The sequence below is a fragment of the Callorhinchus milii genome, unplaced genomic scaffold (genome assembly GCF_018977255.1).
Source record: "Callorhinchus milii isolate IMCB2004 unplaced genomic scaffold, IMCB_Cmil_1.0 Scaffold21, whole genome shotgun sequence".
NCBI classification, from domain to species: domain Eukaryota; kingdom Metazoa; phylum Chordata; class Chondrichthyes; order Chimaeriformes; family Callorhinchidae; genus Callorhinchus; species Callorhinchus milii.
In genome coordinates this window covers 9693299-9705359 of record NW_024704762.1, presented here as the reverse complement: position 1 = coordinate 9705359, position 12061 = coordinate 9693299, and the positions used below count along the sequence as shown (strand labels likewise).

At 50.0% G+C, this 12061-nt stretch overlaps 1 protein-coding gene across 1 annotated transcript; it reads left to right on the top strand.

The window, feature by feature from the left end:
- The first annotated feature begins 1725 nt into the window (after positions 1 to 1725).
- On the top strand, positions 1726 to 11850 carry plpp2a (phospholipid phosphatase 2a). Its single transcript, XM_007898928.2, has 6 exons — positions 1726 to 1869; positions 8498 to 8649; positions 9155 to 9432; positions 10489 to 10546; positions 11013 to 11189; positions 11593 to 11850. The coding sequence occupies exons 1-6, from the start codon at positions 1815 to 1817 to the stop codon at positions 11728 to 11730; spliced, it is 858 nt and encodes a 285-aa protein (XP_007897119.1). The 5' UTR covers positions 1726 to 1814; the 3' UTR covers positions 11731 to 11850.
- The last annotated feature ends 211 nt before the right edge of the window (positions 11851 to 12061 follow it).

The following is a 12061-nucleotide window of genomic DNA, read 5'->3' as shown; positions in this document are numbered from 1 at the left end:
ACAGACAGGGACAGGGAAACAGACAGGGACACAGACAGGGACAGGGACACAGACAGGGACAGGGACACAGACAGGGACAGGGACACAGACAGGGACAGGGACACAGACAGGGACAGGGACACAGACACAGACACAGACGGAGGAAACCAGGTAAAAGCCAACAAGTCTTCAGTGGGGAAAGCTGAAGAGAAGGCGAACAGACAGATTAAGTGGAGTGACTCTTCTCCTGACGTCACATGAGATCAGTTACAGCCCAACCTTTACTGTTTGGGGGGAAAGCTGTGATCCTTCCTCTTTTGGGGGGAGGGAAGGAGGGAGGAGAGGGAGAGGGAGGGAGGAGAGAGAGAGGGAGGGAGGGAGGGAGGAGAGAGAGAGGGGAGGAGTGGAAGGAGGGAGGGGAGAGGGAGGAGAGAGGGAGAGGAGGAGTGGAAGGAGGGAGGGGAGAGGGAGGAGAGAGGGAGAGGAGGAGTGGAAGGAGGGAGGGGAGAGGGAGGAGAGAGGGAGAGGAGGAGTGGAAGGAGTAAGGAAGAGCAGAGGAGAGCAGAGCGGTGAGGAGAGGAGAGTAAAGCTCCAGTGACTCGTATGTGTGTGTCTTTGTGTGTGGGGTCTCTCTCTCTCTCCTCTCTGCATAACCTTCTCTCTCTCTCCTTCTCCCATTCCCCCCCTCACACCCTCACTCCCTCACCCCTCACTCCCTCACCCCCTCACCCCCTCACCCCCTTAACCCTCACCCCTCACCCCCTCACCCCTCACCCCCTCACCCCCTCACCCCCTCACTCCCTCACCCCCTCACTCCCTCACCCCCTTAACCCTCACCCCCTCACTCCCTCCCCCCCTCACCCCTCACCCCCTCACCCCCTCACTCCCTCACCCCCTCACTCCTTGTTGTGAAATGGACAAGAAGTGAAGTGGGAAGTCGGGGCTTCTCGGGTCATTGCAGTAAACGCTCTCTCCCTCTCTCTGTCCCTCTCTCTGTCTCTCTCTCTGTCTCTCTCTCTCTGTCCCTCTCTTACTTGGGAGGAAAGTCCAAACTAATTCCTATTGCAATCACAGATCGAGACAGTACTCACTCTCTCTCTCTCACTCACTCACACACACTCACTCTCTCCTACACTCTCTTTCTCTTACACTCACTCTCTCTCACACTCTCTCTTACTCTCACACTCAGTCTTACACTCTCACTCTCTCTTACACTCTCCCTTTCTTACACTCACTCACTCTTACACTTTCTTACACTCACTCACTCACTCACTCACACTCTCTCTCTCACTCTCTGGTCCTACCGGAAGAACCCGAAATTCAAGTCGCAAAACAAGAGTTGGGATCATTTTATTCCTTCTTTCCTCTCTCTCTCTCTCTCTCTCTCTCCTCCCCTTCCTACATCCTCCCTATTAGTTCCCCCACACACATCCCTCACCTCCGTGTGTGTGTGTTTGGGAGAGGGGAGAAGTGTTTGTTTTGTTTAAATCAAACTTTTAAAAGAAAGTTGTTTGAGAGTGTAAAGTGGATCTGTGTGAGTGTGAATCTGTGTGTGTGAGTGAATCTGTGTGTGTGAGTGGATCTGTGTGAGTGTGGATCTGTGTGTGTGAGTGTGAATCTGTGTGTGTGAGTGTTGATCTGTGTGTGTGAGTGTGAATCTGTGTGTGTGAGTGTGAATCTGTGTGTGTGAGTGTGGATTTGTGTGTGTGAGTGTGGATCTGTGTGTGTGAGTGTGGATCTGTGTGTGTGAGTGTGGATCTGTGTGTGATCTGTGTGTGTGTGTGTGTGTGTAGAGGGATCGTGGCAAAGGTTCCCAAAAGGACCTATTTTGAGAGATGTTTGAGAAGAGGAACGCTCTGGTGTTATTGGACATCTTGTGTGTGTTCATAGGTAAGTGTCATTTTTATTTAATCCAAAAATATTCCTCTCCTCACTGTGTGAGTCCGTCACTGTCTCCCTGTATTGAATGCAGCAATGCTCCCCCTGCATTGCCTTTATACACACCTCATAAATCACAAGATTTATTAGGAAGTAATAAATACAGTAATATAATCGTCGCATCTGATACGGCGCCTTATCACAGCTTCGAGACGTCTCAAAGCGCTTCGCAGAATATGCTGTAAAGTGGAGTGACTGTGTATTTCGTGGGCGAAACGCGGCAGCCGGTCGCGGACAGCAGCGTCCCACACAAACAGCCGCGGATTGATTGACCGCATTTTTTTGAAAAAAGAAGGTGAACAGCGGCGTGTGTGTGAGTGTGTGAAGTAAGGAAACTTGCCCAAAAGGTTTTGCCCTGCCCGGTCATCGGACCTGGGTCCTCTCGCTTGCAGTACTGATAGGCTACGGGACTGGGTGCTTTGTAGGGAAAGGCTCCGGCCAATTTGGCCACAGCAATGCCACGCAAACAGCCATTAGAGTGAGAGACCAATTTTTCCTGGGGGATTGTTGGCCAGGACACCGAGAGAGAGAGGGAATTATTCCCTTCTCTTTTCCAATAGATCTTTAACTGTAATATAGATAGATTTATGCAGCGCCTTGGGACGTCCTCCCGATGTGAAAGGCGCTGTACAAACATCATTTTGTTGCTGTTGTAATTTTGTTGTTAACGTCCACCTGAACAGGTGCAGGTGGGGACCTTGGTTTAGCGTCGCACCCGAAGCACGGTCCCTCTGACAGTGCTCTCTCCAACACCCCCCTGCCCCCCCCCCCCCCCCCAGCATTGCCCTGAAGTGTCAGACTGGACCGCAATAATAATTATAATAATCCTTGTATTTGATATTGTGCTTTTAGCTCATCGTGAAAGTCTCAAAAGCGCTTCACAGGATTTTTCAATTGAAAACTCCGGTGACTGTGGATGTTGGGGGACGAGGGGATTAAATCATTTGCTCCTGAATTCGTATCAACCAGTTACTCCATATCACCATCACTGACTGCCACTGTTTGCCTGTGTAATAATGTGCGGTGTCCTACAATAGTAATAATCCTTGCATTTGATACAGCGCCTTATCAAGTGGTTGAGACGTCTCAAAGCGCTTCACGGAATACCTTGTAAAGTGTAGCGACTGTCTATTTTGTTGGGCGAAACGCGGTGGCCAATTGCACACAGCAGCCTCCCGCGCAAACAGCCCTGGATTGAGTGACCAATTTCACTTAGGGGATTGGTGGGTCAGGACACCCGGGGAGAGAGAGAAGCTGGAAAGAGCGCAAAGTGACTTCTTGTTTCATTACAAGCCACGTTCACGGAGTAGTCTGTTCCTCACTCCCTCTGGACCACCATCACTGGTCAGACTTTAACCGACTCTCGTCCCGGATCCCTCTGGAACTCTCCCAAAATCTCTGCCTCTCTTTGCTCCTCCTTTGCACGCCTTCTGCACCCTCAGACTGAAACCTCTTTGACCGTGCCTTTGGTCAACAGTCAACACTCTTTGACCCTTGAATTCCCCTCCCACCCTCTCCTCTCCGAACTCCCTATTGTCTCTATGAATCGCTTCATATTCTCTCCCTCTCGGTCCCCCTGCTTATAATAATAATAATAATAATAATAATAATGCCTGCATTTATTATAGCCCCTAATCACATTGTTGAGACCCTTAAAGCGGATATACTGTAAAGTTAATTGACTGTATATATTTTGTGGGTGAAACGCAGCAGCCAAATTGCACACAGTAATGTGACCACATTATTTTTTGCGTGGGGCTGTGTATGTGTGTGTGTGGGGGGGGGGGGTGGGGGGAATTACACAAGAATGCTGAGGTGACATTTCACTAAACGGTTACTGAGCAATGAGATTGAGTCACAGATTGGATGCGGATCAACAGAGGATATGAATCAAATGTTCTGTATCATCTGTTTCCAAATCTGCAGTGCGAATCCAGGCAAGATTGAGATGCCCTGTCTGGTCTGCTCCCAGATGGCTGAGCAGCCAATCGCCCCGTGTAGTGAGCTGGGGAGGGGGGAGGTTGGGGGGAGAATTCAGAATTCCAGGTCGGGGCAGACGGTTTGATTCGGTCTTAACTTTTGAATCTGTTTTTTTTTGTTTACTCGAAATTCAGGGGAGTTCTGAAATATTAACAATAATAATCCTCGCATTTGATGCAGCGCCTTATCACGTCCTTCTAAACGCCTCAAAGCGCTTCGCGGAATATACTTTAAAGTGAATTGGCTGTGTATTTTGTGGGCGAAACACGGCAGCCAACTGCGCACAGCAGTGTCCCCACAAACAGCCGTGGATTGAGGGACCCAATTATTATTGTTTTTTTTCTTGAGGGATTATTATTAGGTGTGTGGAGTAAAGAAACTTTCCCAAGGTTTCACTCTGCGGGAATTGAACTCAGGTCTCTCGCTTGCAAGGCGAGTGCTCTAACCATTGAGCTACAGGACTCCAAAGTGTAGTGACTGTGTGTTTTGTGGATAAAGTGAAGGGAAGATGGTGGAAAGAGAACTGGATGGACCTTGGTCTTCTTTCGCCTAGTGAATTCTTCGGTAGGCAGGTGGTGGGGGAGGTGACTGTAAGCACGGTCGAAGAGGAAGGTCTTTAGTTGTGGTCTAAACATGGTGAAGGCCGGGGGCGAGGCGGAGGGATTGAGGGAGAGAGTGCCAAAGCTTCGGGGGGTGGTGGCTGAAAGCGCGTCCGCTGATGGTGGAGCAGAGGAGACAAGAGACAAGCAGGAGGTCGGAGCCAGTTGGAGAAAGCAGGTCAGAGAGGTAATAATAATAATAATAATCCTTGCATTTGATATAGCGCTTTTCATGTCTTCTCGACGTCTCAAAGCGCTTCACAGAATAGACTGTAAAGTGAATATTTGAGAGCGAAATGCGGCAGCCAATTGCGCACCGCAGCGTCGCACAAACAGTCGTGGATTGAAAATAACCGATTTATTATTGTTTCGTCTGGAGGGATTATTATTAGGTGTGTGGAGTAAGGAAACCCGCCCAAGGTTTGGCCCTCTGCCTGGGATTGAACCCAGGTCTCTCGCTGAGCTACAGGACTAGGGAGGTGCCGGGGGTGGGGGGGGGGGGTGGGGGGAGGGATTATGTAGGGATTTGATTCACTCCACCAGTCCGTGCCAGTGTTCGTGCGACATGTGTCCCCATTGCCCTCACGGTACGCGGGGGGGGGGGGGAGGGGGGTGGCGGCGATGGGAGTGGTGGGGGGGGAGTAGATATTCATTGAACTCTATAAACCTCCGAGACACCAGGGTCCAAGCTGCTCTGCTCCTCTGCACTGATGACTTTGTTCTGAACATTCTGTACCCGTCGTGTCCTCAACTTTGACTCAGATTCTCCAAGGAAATCTTTTGCACTCAGAAACCCTGACATCGTGTTCTCCACCCATCCCACACCCCCCACCCCCTCCCCACCACCTACCCCTTCCTTGTTCCCTCTCTCCTTTGCTCCCTCCCTCCCCCAAGGCTGCTTTCGGAACATTCATCATCTGTTTAGTATCTCCCACTCGGGGTGAGGGGGTGGTGGGGTGGTGGTGGTTAACACTTGGGCAGCCTGGACTCGTGCCCGGGGCGGTGTCTGAAGAAGAGGGCGTCTCAAAATGAGGTCTCTCCATCTGAGTGGGTTCCTGCGAATGACACTCTTGACGTGAAAAGGCGCGATATAACGACAAATTGTTGTAATCTATAAAGTCTATCAGAGACCAACTCCATACATATACAATGTGTGTGTATGTGTATGTGTGTGTACATATATGTGTGTATGTGTATATGCACAGTGTACATCCGCTTTTCCAATTGTAGGAACTCTGTGTAAGAACAGTCATGGGTTTCCGCACCTGGTTGACCAAAAAATATATATATACACACGCACACGTGTACAGGTGAGCTATGTATATGAGGGAGGCTCCAGTCTCTGTTGTTGTGTTAGTTGTCATTGGTTGTGTTTGTTGTTGTTGAGCCTCTCCTTGGCCTTGCCTGTTGTTCCCATGTGACAGCGCGACATGTCATGTGAAGCCTCGCTGCTGTTCAGGAGCTTCTGTTTCACGAGTTGCCTTGTTATTGTAAGGGGTGGGTGTGCTGGCATGTTCCAGCGTGATGCTGGCTGGTGTGGAGGGAGAGGAGGAGGAGGACGAGGAGGAGGAGCCGGGAAGTGGCTGATCCTGTTTGTTGCTGCTTGGCCCGGGACCTCGTTGAATTGCGGTTTCGCCTCTCCTCCCCGCCTGCCTTTCGGAGGCGAAGCAGGGCAGTAGATGATGATCCTTGCAGGTCCACCTTGGTCACTGATAGCAAAACAGGTTCGTTGCTTGAGGGCACGAGACCGTCCCTGCAACTTGGCCACATTGCCTGCAGTTTGGTTCGGTTGCAACATGAGAGATCTCGGGATCAGGTCGATACAGACGCATATGTAAAGCCTGAATTCTTTGTGCTCAATGTGGTCAATACCACCCACCCACCCACACACACACACACACATACACACACACACACACACAGCCCCCAAAGGCCACCCACTCCCATCCTTTCACAAGATCGTGAGATTAGTTTGGGTGAAGAAGACCCTTCGGCCCATCTGATCTCATCCACCCCCCCTCCCATCCCAGCGTTGAGCTGACTTGACTCTCTGTTGAATGTTGTTGGAATCAGTGCAAGTCAACACACCATCCCATCGCATTTGTCAATCACTCCAGGAGGTCGAGCTCCCGAATCAGTGATTGAATTAACAGGTAGTTGGTTTACTCAGTCGCCGCCCTCTCCTTACTCTGCATGTCTTAAAGCCGCAGGCGCCCCCCCCCACCACCACCCCCCGGTGTGTTGTTGGCAAAGCTTTCTTTTATTCCCTCTGGTGCTGGCAGACTCGCCTCCCAAGTCGAAAGGTTTCTTGATTTCACCCCCCATTCAAGACTTTGAGCTCACAATCCAGGCTGACCCCCCCCGGCCCACAGTGTAATGCGAGGAGTGTCTCTCTCTCTGTGTCTCTCTCTCTCTCTCTCTCTCTCTCTCGGTGTTCTGGCCAACAATCCCCGAGATAAAATTGGACACTCGCTCTGTGGCTGTGTGTGGGACGTTGCTGAGCTGAGCTGAGAAGATGGAGTCACCTGTGACGGCAATGGTTTGAGGTGTTTTATGGAGTTCCCGTAGTGTAGTGATCAGCGTGATCACCTCGCAAGCAAGAGCCAGTCCAGGTTCAATTCCTTTGCGAGGCAACCCTTGGGCAAGTTTACTTACTCCACACGCACGACCTCTGTTTACCTAGCAGTTAGTTGGAACCCGGTTGTTAGGCAATTGGCGGGTGGCTTTCCAGGGGTAATGATCCCTCCACAAACAAAACAAAAACAATAAAAAATGTGGTCACTTCAAATCCACGACTGTGTTTCGCCCACAAAATACCCAGAAAAATCCACTTTACAGTGTATCGTATGATGTCTTTTGTGACGTCTCAACGACGTGATAAGGCGCTGTATCCATCGCACGGATTATTACATGTTATGCTATAATATATATATATGTACATATATGTATATATATATATGCAAAGAGGAGATCCTCTTTAAGTGGTGGTGTACGGAGCCCTGAGTGCAATGGGTCAACAGCCTTATGAAAGCTGAGTCATTATTACGGAACTGGTTCTGGTTTTAAAGGTACCTTTTGTTCTCTCCTCGCCCTTTGGAAGTCATAAAACCCTCTGGAACAGATCTGCCCTCAAAACGCAGAACCCCTGTGAGCAGATAACTCGCAAAGTCAAGACACTCCCTGATTAGAATTCTCAGAAGCCCAACTCTTCCAACCAGACCCGACTCCCAACACACACACACACACACACATCCGCACAGCGTCAATCTAAGGCTCCCGGCCAGAGAGTCTCTTTGCAATCCGTTCTCAATTACAGGATAATAAAGCGCTGAAACACATTCCAGAGATTAGTTAGAAGATGATGTGGTGTCGGGGCTCAGTCGCTGACACTCTCTCTCCACTTAAATCAGAAGCTTGTGGGTTTGAGTCACACGTTGGAATTGGGAATTGGATCCAGTATTGTCCGGGCTGACACTCGTGTGTGTTGTGTGTGTGTGGGTGTGTGTGTCTGTGTGTGTCTGTGTGTGTGTGGGGGGGGGGGGGGGGGGCAGGGAAGAGCACTGCATTCTCAGAGGCTCCATCTTTCGGATGAGACGTTGAACCGAGGTCCCAGACGGCTGTTTTGATGGGCGTTAAAGATCCCACCGCACGATTTTTTTTGTCCTGACCCACATTACCGCAGTTAAAATTGGTCACTTACTCTCCTCTCCGTCACTGTTTCTCTGGGACTTTGCCGTGCGCAAAATTGGCTGCCCCATTCGCCTACAAAGTACACAGTCACTGCACTTTACCGCATATTCCGTGAAGCGCTTTGTGACGTCTCAAATACGCCATATCAAATGCAAGGATTATTATTATTATTATTAAATTCTAAGTGGTTTTCAGTGGTGGATCAGCCAGACCCGTAACACTGGCACTTTGCTTTTAAATGGATGTTACTTTTCTCGATGAATGTTATTATTAATTATTAACTATTATATCTTAACCTGTTCCTGTTGCAGCTTCGTTACCGTTTGCCATTCTGACGGTGCGGTGCAAACCGTACATCCGCGGGTTCTTCTGCAGCGATGAAAGCATCAGCTACCCCTACGTAAAGGAGACTATCTCAATGGAGCTAATGGCGGCTGTCACCATCTCCTCCAGCATCATCATCGTAAGTGATGGGTGGTGTTGGCGACGGCTTCTTCCCCCACCCCCCCCTCCCCCCTCCCACACAAGGAGAGAACGGGGGGTGGTGGGGTGGACTCCCAGATGCCTCGTGAGCTTTGTTGCTGGGGATGTTTTGGGGGCAATATAACAACGGTTGATTACCCCATGTGTTGTATTAATAATAATCCTGGCATTCGATACAGCGCCTTATCACGTCTTCGAGACGTCTCAAAGCGCTTCACAGGATACACGGTATATATATCGCTCTGGGACGCTACCCTAAGTGAAGGGCGCGGAATAAATGCAAGTTGTTGTTGTACTGTAAAGCGAATTGAATGTGTATCTGGTGAAACACCAGCTCCGTACGTTTACTACTCACTCTGACCAGGTATCTCGTAACTCATCTCTCGCTCTCTGTCACCCTCTCTCTCTCTCTCTCTCTCTCTCTCACTCTCCCACACACAATCTCTCACACTCCCCCTCTCTCTCTCTCTCCCCCCTCTCTCTAGATCACCACTGGGGAGGCGTACATGGTTTGCACTAAGCGTATCTACTCGAGGTCCGAGTGCAATAACTATGTTGCCGCCCTCTACAAGGTGGTGGGGACCTTCTTCCTGGGCTCCGCGATCAGCCAGTCCCTGACCGACATCGCCAAGTACACCGTGGGGCGTTTGCGGCCCAACTTCCTGTCCGTGTGTAACCCCAACATGACGTTGCTGAACTGCTCTGCGTACCAACAGGCGGACGGTGTGTGTACGGGGCCAACCAAGAGCGTGACCGAGGCGCGGTGCGTATCCTGCTGACCCTGACCGTCTCCTCGGGGCGGAAACTGCGTGTCGGTGTTTCATTGTTTCTCTGGCGTCACGGGAAGGAGAGAGGGTGGGAGGGGTGTGGGGGATAATGATGCTAATCATAATAATAATATAATAATAGTAATAATCCTTGCATTTGATTTAGCGGCTTATCGCGTCGTCGAGACGTCTCCAAAGCGCCTCGCAGGACACAGCGTACAAAGTATTGTGGAGTGACTGTGTATTTTGTGGGCGAAGCGCGACTGCCAATTGTGCACAGCAATGTTGGATGTGACATTGAATTTCAACCCCAGCTGCTTATTCCCCCCCCACACATACAACCCCCAACCCCCCCCATCCCCGCTCACGTATTATCAAAGGGCACTTCATTGGGTTAAGTCAATTATCCGCAAGATTACAATTAACTGGAGACGAGTCTTAATACTAACTTTGGAGGAGAGAGAGAGAGAGAGAGAGCGCAATTAGTGAGTGTTTAACTCTGAATTGGAACCGTCTGCACACGGATTGTTTAACACATTGCTTGGAAAGATTAGTTAGTCATTTCAACGTATTTTGAGGTTTTTTTTATCCTCCTCCCCAAGCCTCCCCTCCCCAACCGTCCCCTCCCTCTACTCTGGGTGCTATGTGCGCGGGTGTGTGTGGGTGTGCGCGGGGGTGCGGGTGCGCACGTGTGGGTGGGGGGGAATGTTTGTGTTGAAAGGAATGAGGTTGGGCGTCTATTTATTATTAACAGTAATAATAATCCTTTCATTTTGATGTTGCGCCTTATCACGTCTTCCAGACGTCTCAAAGCCGTTCAGAATATACTGTGAAGTGAATCGACTGTGTGCTTTTTGTGGGCGAAACGTGGCAGTCAATTGCGCCAATTGTTTGGTCACAAACAATCGTGGATCGAAGTGACCAAACTATTATTCATTTATTTTTAAAAATTATTATTTCTCTATAATTATTATTATTATTTATCTACGCGTTGCCTCAAGGTGGACAGCACAGAGGGTCTGACTGAGTCTTGTGTTCGTATGTTTTTCCAGGCTGTCGTTTTACTCCGGTCACTCATCCTTTGGGATGTATTGCATGGTCTTCCTCTCGGTAAGTTCTTGCCCCAGTTTCACCCCATTGCCTATCACAGCTGGCGGTCTGGCTCAGTCGCTAACGCCCCCGCCTTGGGGACTTGGAACTCGGACACTGACTACAGGCTGATGCTCCAGCACAGTGAGGGTCTTGTCAAGGTGTTGTCGGAGACGATGCCCTTCTTATTAGATGTTAAACCCTCACTCCCCATCTGTGCCTTGTTCGGGCGGATCTTAAAGATCTCCGCGGAGCTGTTGGCAAAGAGAAAGGACTTTCTTTCTCCCGGTGCCTAATAATAATAATAATAATCATAATAATCGTGTATTTCATACAGCGCCTGATATAAGTCGTTGAGGCGTCTCAAAGCGCTTCACAGGGCATACTGTAAAGTGGAGTGACTGGGTATTTTGTGGGCGAAACGTCATTGCTTTTCTTCTCTCTCTCTCTCTCTCTCTCTCCCCGCGCCCCCCTCCCCCTCTCACAGCTCTACCTTCAGGCTCGCCTGCAGGCCAAGTGGGCGAGGCTGGTGAGACCCACCATCCAGTTCTTCCTCATCGCCTTTGCACTTTACGTTGGTTACACCCGAGTCTCTGACTACCGGCACTATTGGAGTGACGTGCTGGTGGGGCTATTCCAGGGAGCCATCGTCGCCGTTTTAATCGTGAGTATGACCCCCACGCCCCACACACACACCTCTGTTTGCCCGGCAGTCAGTAGGAACCTGGTTGTTAGCGCTATGGGACGCTACGCCCTGCGTGAGGGGCTCTCCAAATAGGTTGTTGTGGTGGTCATTGTTATTTTTGATAGTTAAACGGGGGATCGCTTTCCAGTGCTAATAATCCCTTCGAAACTTAAATAAATAATTATAATTTGGTCACTCAACCCACGACTGTCTGTGGGACGCTGCTGTGCGCAATCGGCTGCCGCGTTTCGCCCGCAAAAAATACACAATCACTTCACTTTACAGTGTATCCTGTGAAGCACTTTGAGACGTTTCCACAATTATTACTATCAATAATAATAATAGTAATTGTTAATAATTATTATTATTATTGCACCCGCAGGTCCGATACATGTCCGACTTCTTCAAACACAGACCTCTGCTCTTGGACGAGTCTGAGACCGAGACAGAGAGGAAACCCAACATCCCACTGACTGAGACGGAGCCCATGAATTATTACGGCAGTCGGAGTGTGCCCTGAAAGGCAGCCTATAACCGGCCAATTTTGTGGAGAAATCTGCTCCCTTTCCATCCGCGTCCCAGAGAGAGAGAGAGAGAGAGAGAGAGCTCAACGTGTTCTGTTTTCAACCCAGACCCCCCTCCACTCTGTCGGGGGATAATGGGGTTGGGGGAGGGGGTGTGATTGGGAAGGTGGGGTGGGGAGGGAGGGGGGAGTTACAGTTGACCTTCGTTCTGTTTCAGGAGAATGTGTTTGGGGATGAGTGAGTGGGGGAGCAGGTGGGAGGGGGAGAAACAGGACACAGATGGACCCGTGTTCCTGAACACGCCAGTAACTTTACTGTGTCGGCCTT

Coding starts and splice junctions, on each gene's coding strand:
- plpp2a (XM_007898928.2), top strand. CDS start 1,815: ATGTTTGAGAAGAGGAACGCTCTGGTGTTATTGGACATCTTGTGTGTG. Junction 9,433..10,488: donor AAGAGCGTGACCGAGGCGCG/GTGCGTATCCTG, acceptor ATGTTTTTCCAG/GCTGTCGTTTTACTCCGGTC. Junction 11,190..11,592: donor CCATCGTCGCCGTTTTAATC/GTGAGTATGACC, acceptor TTGCACCCGCAG/GTCCGATACATGTCCGACTT.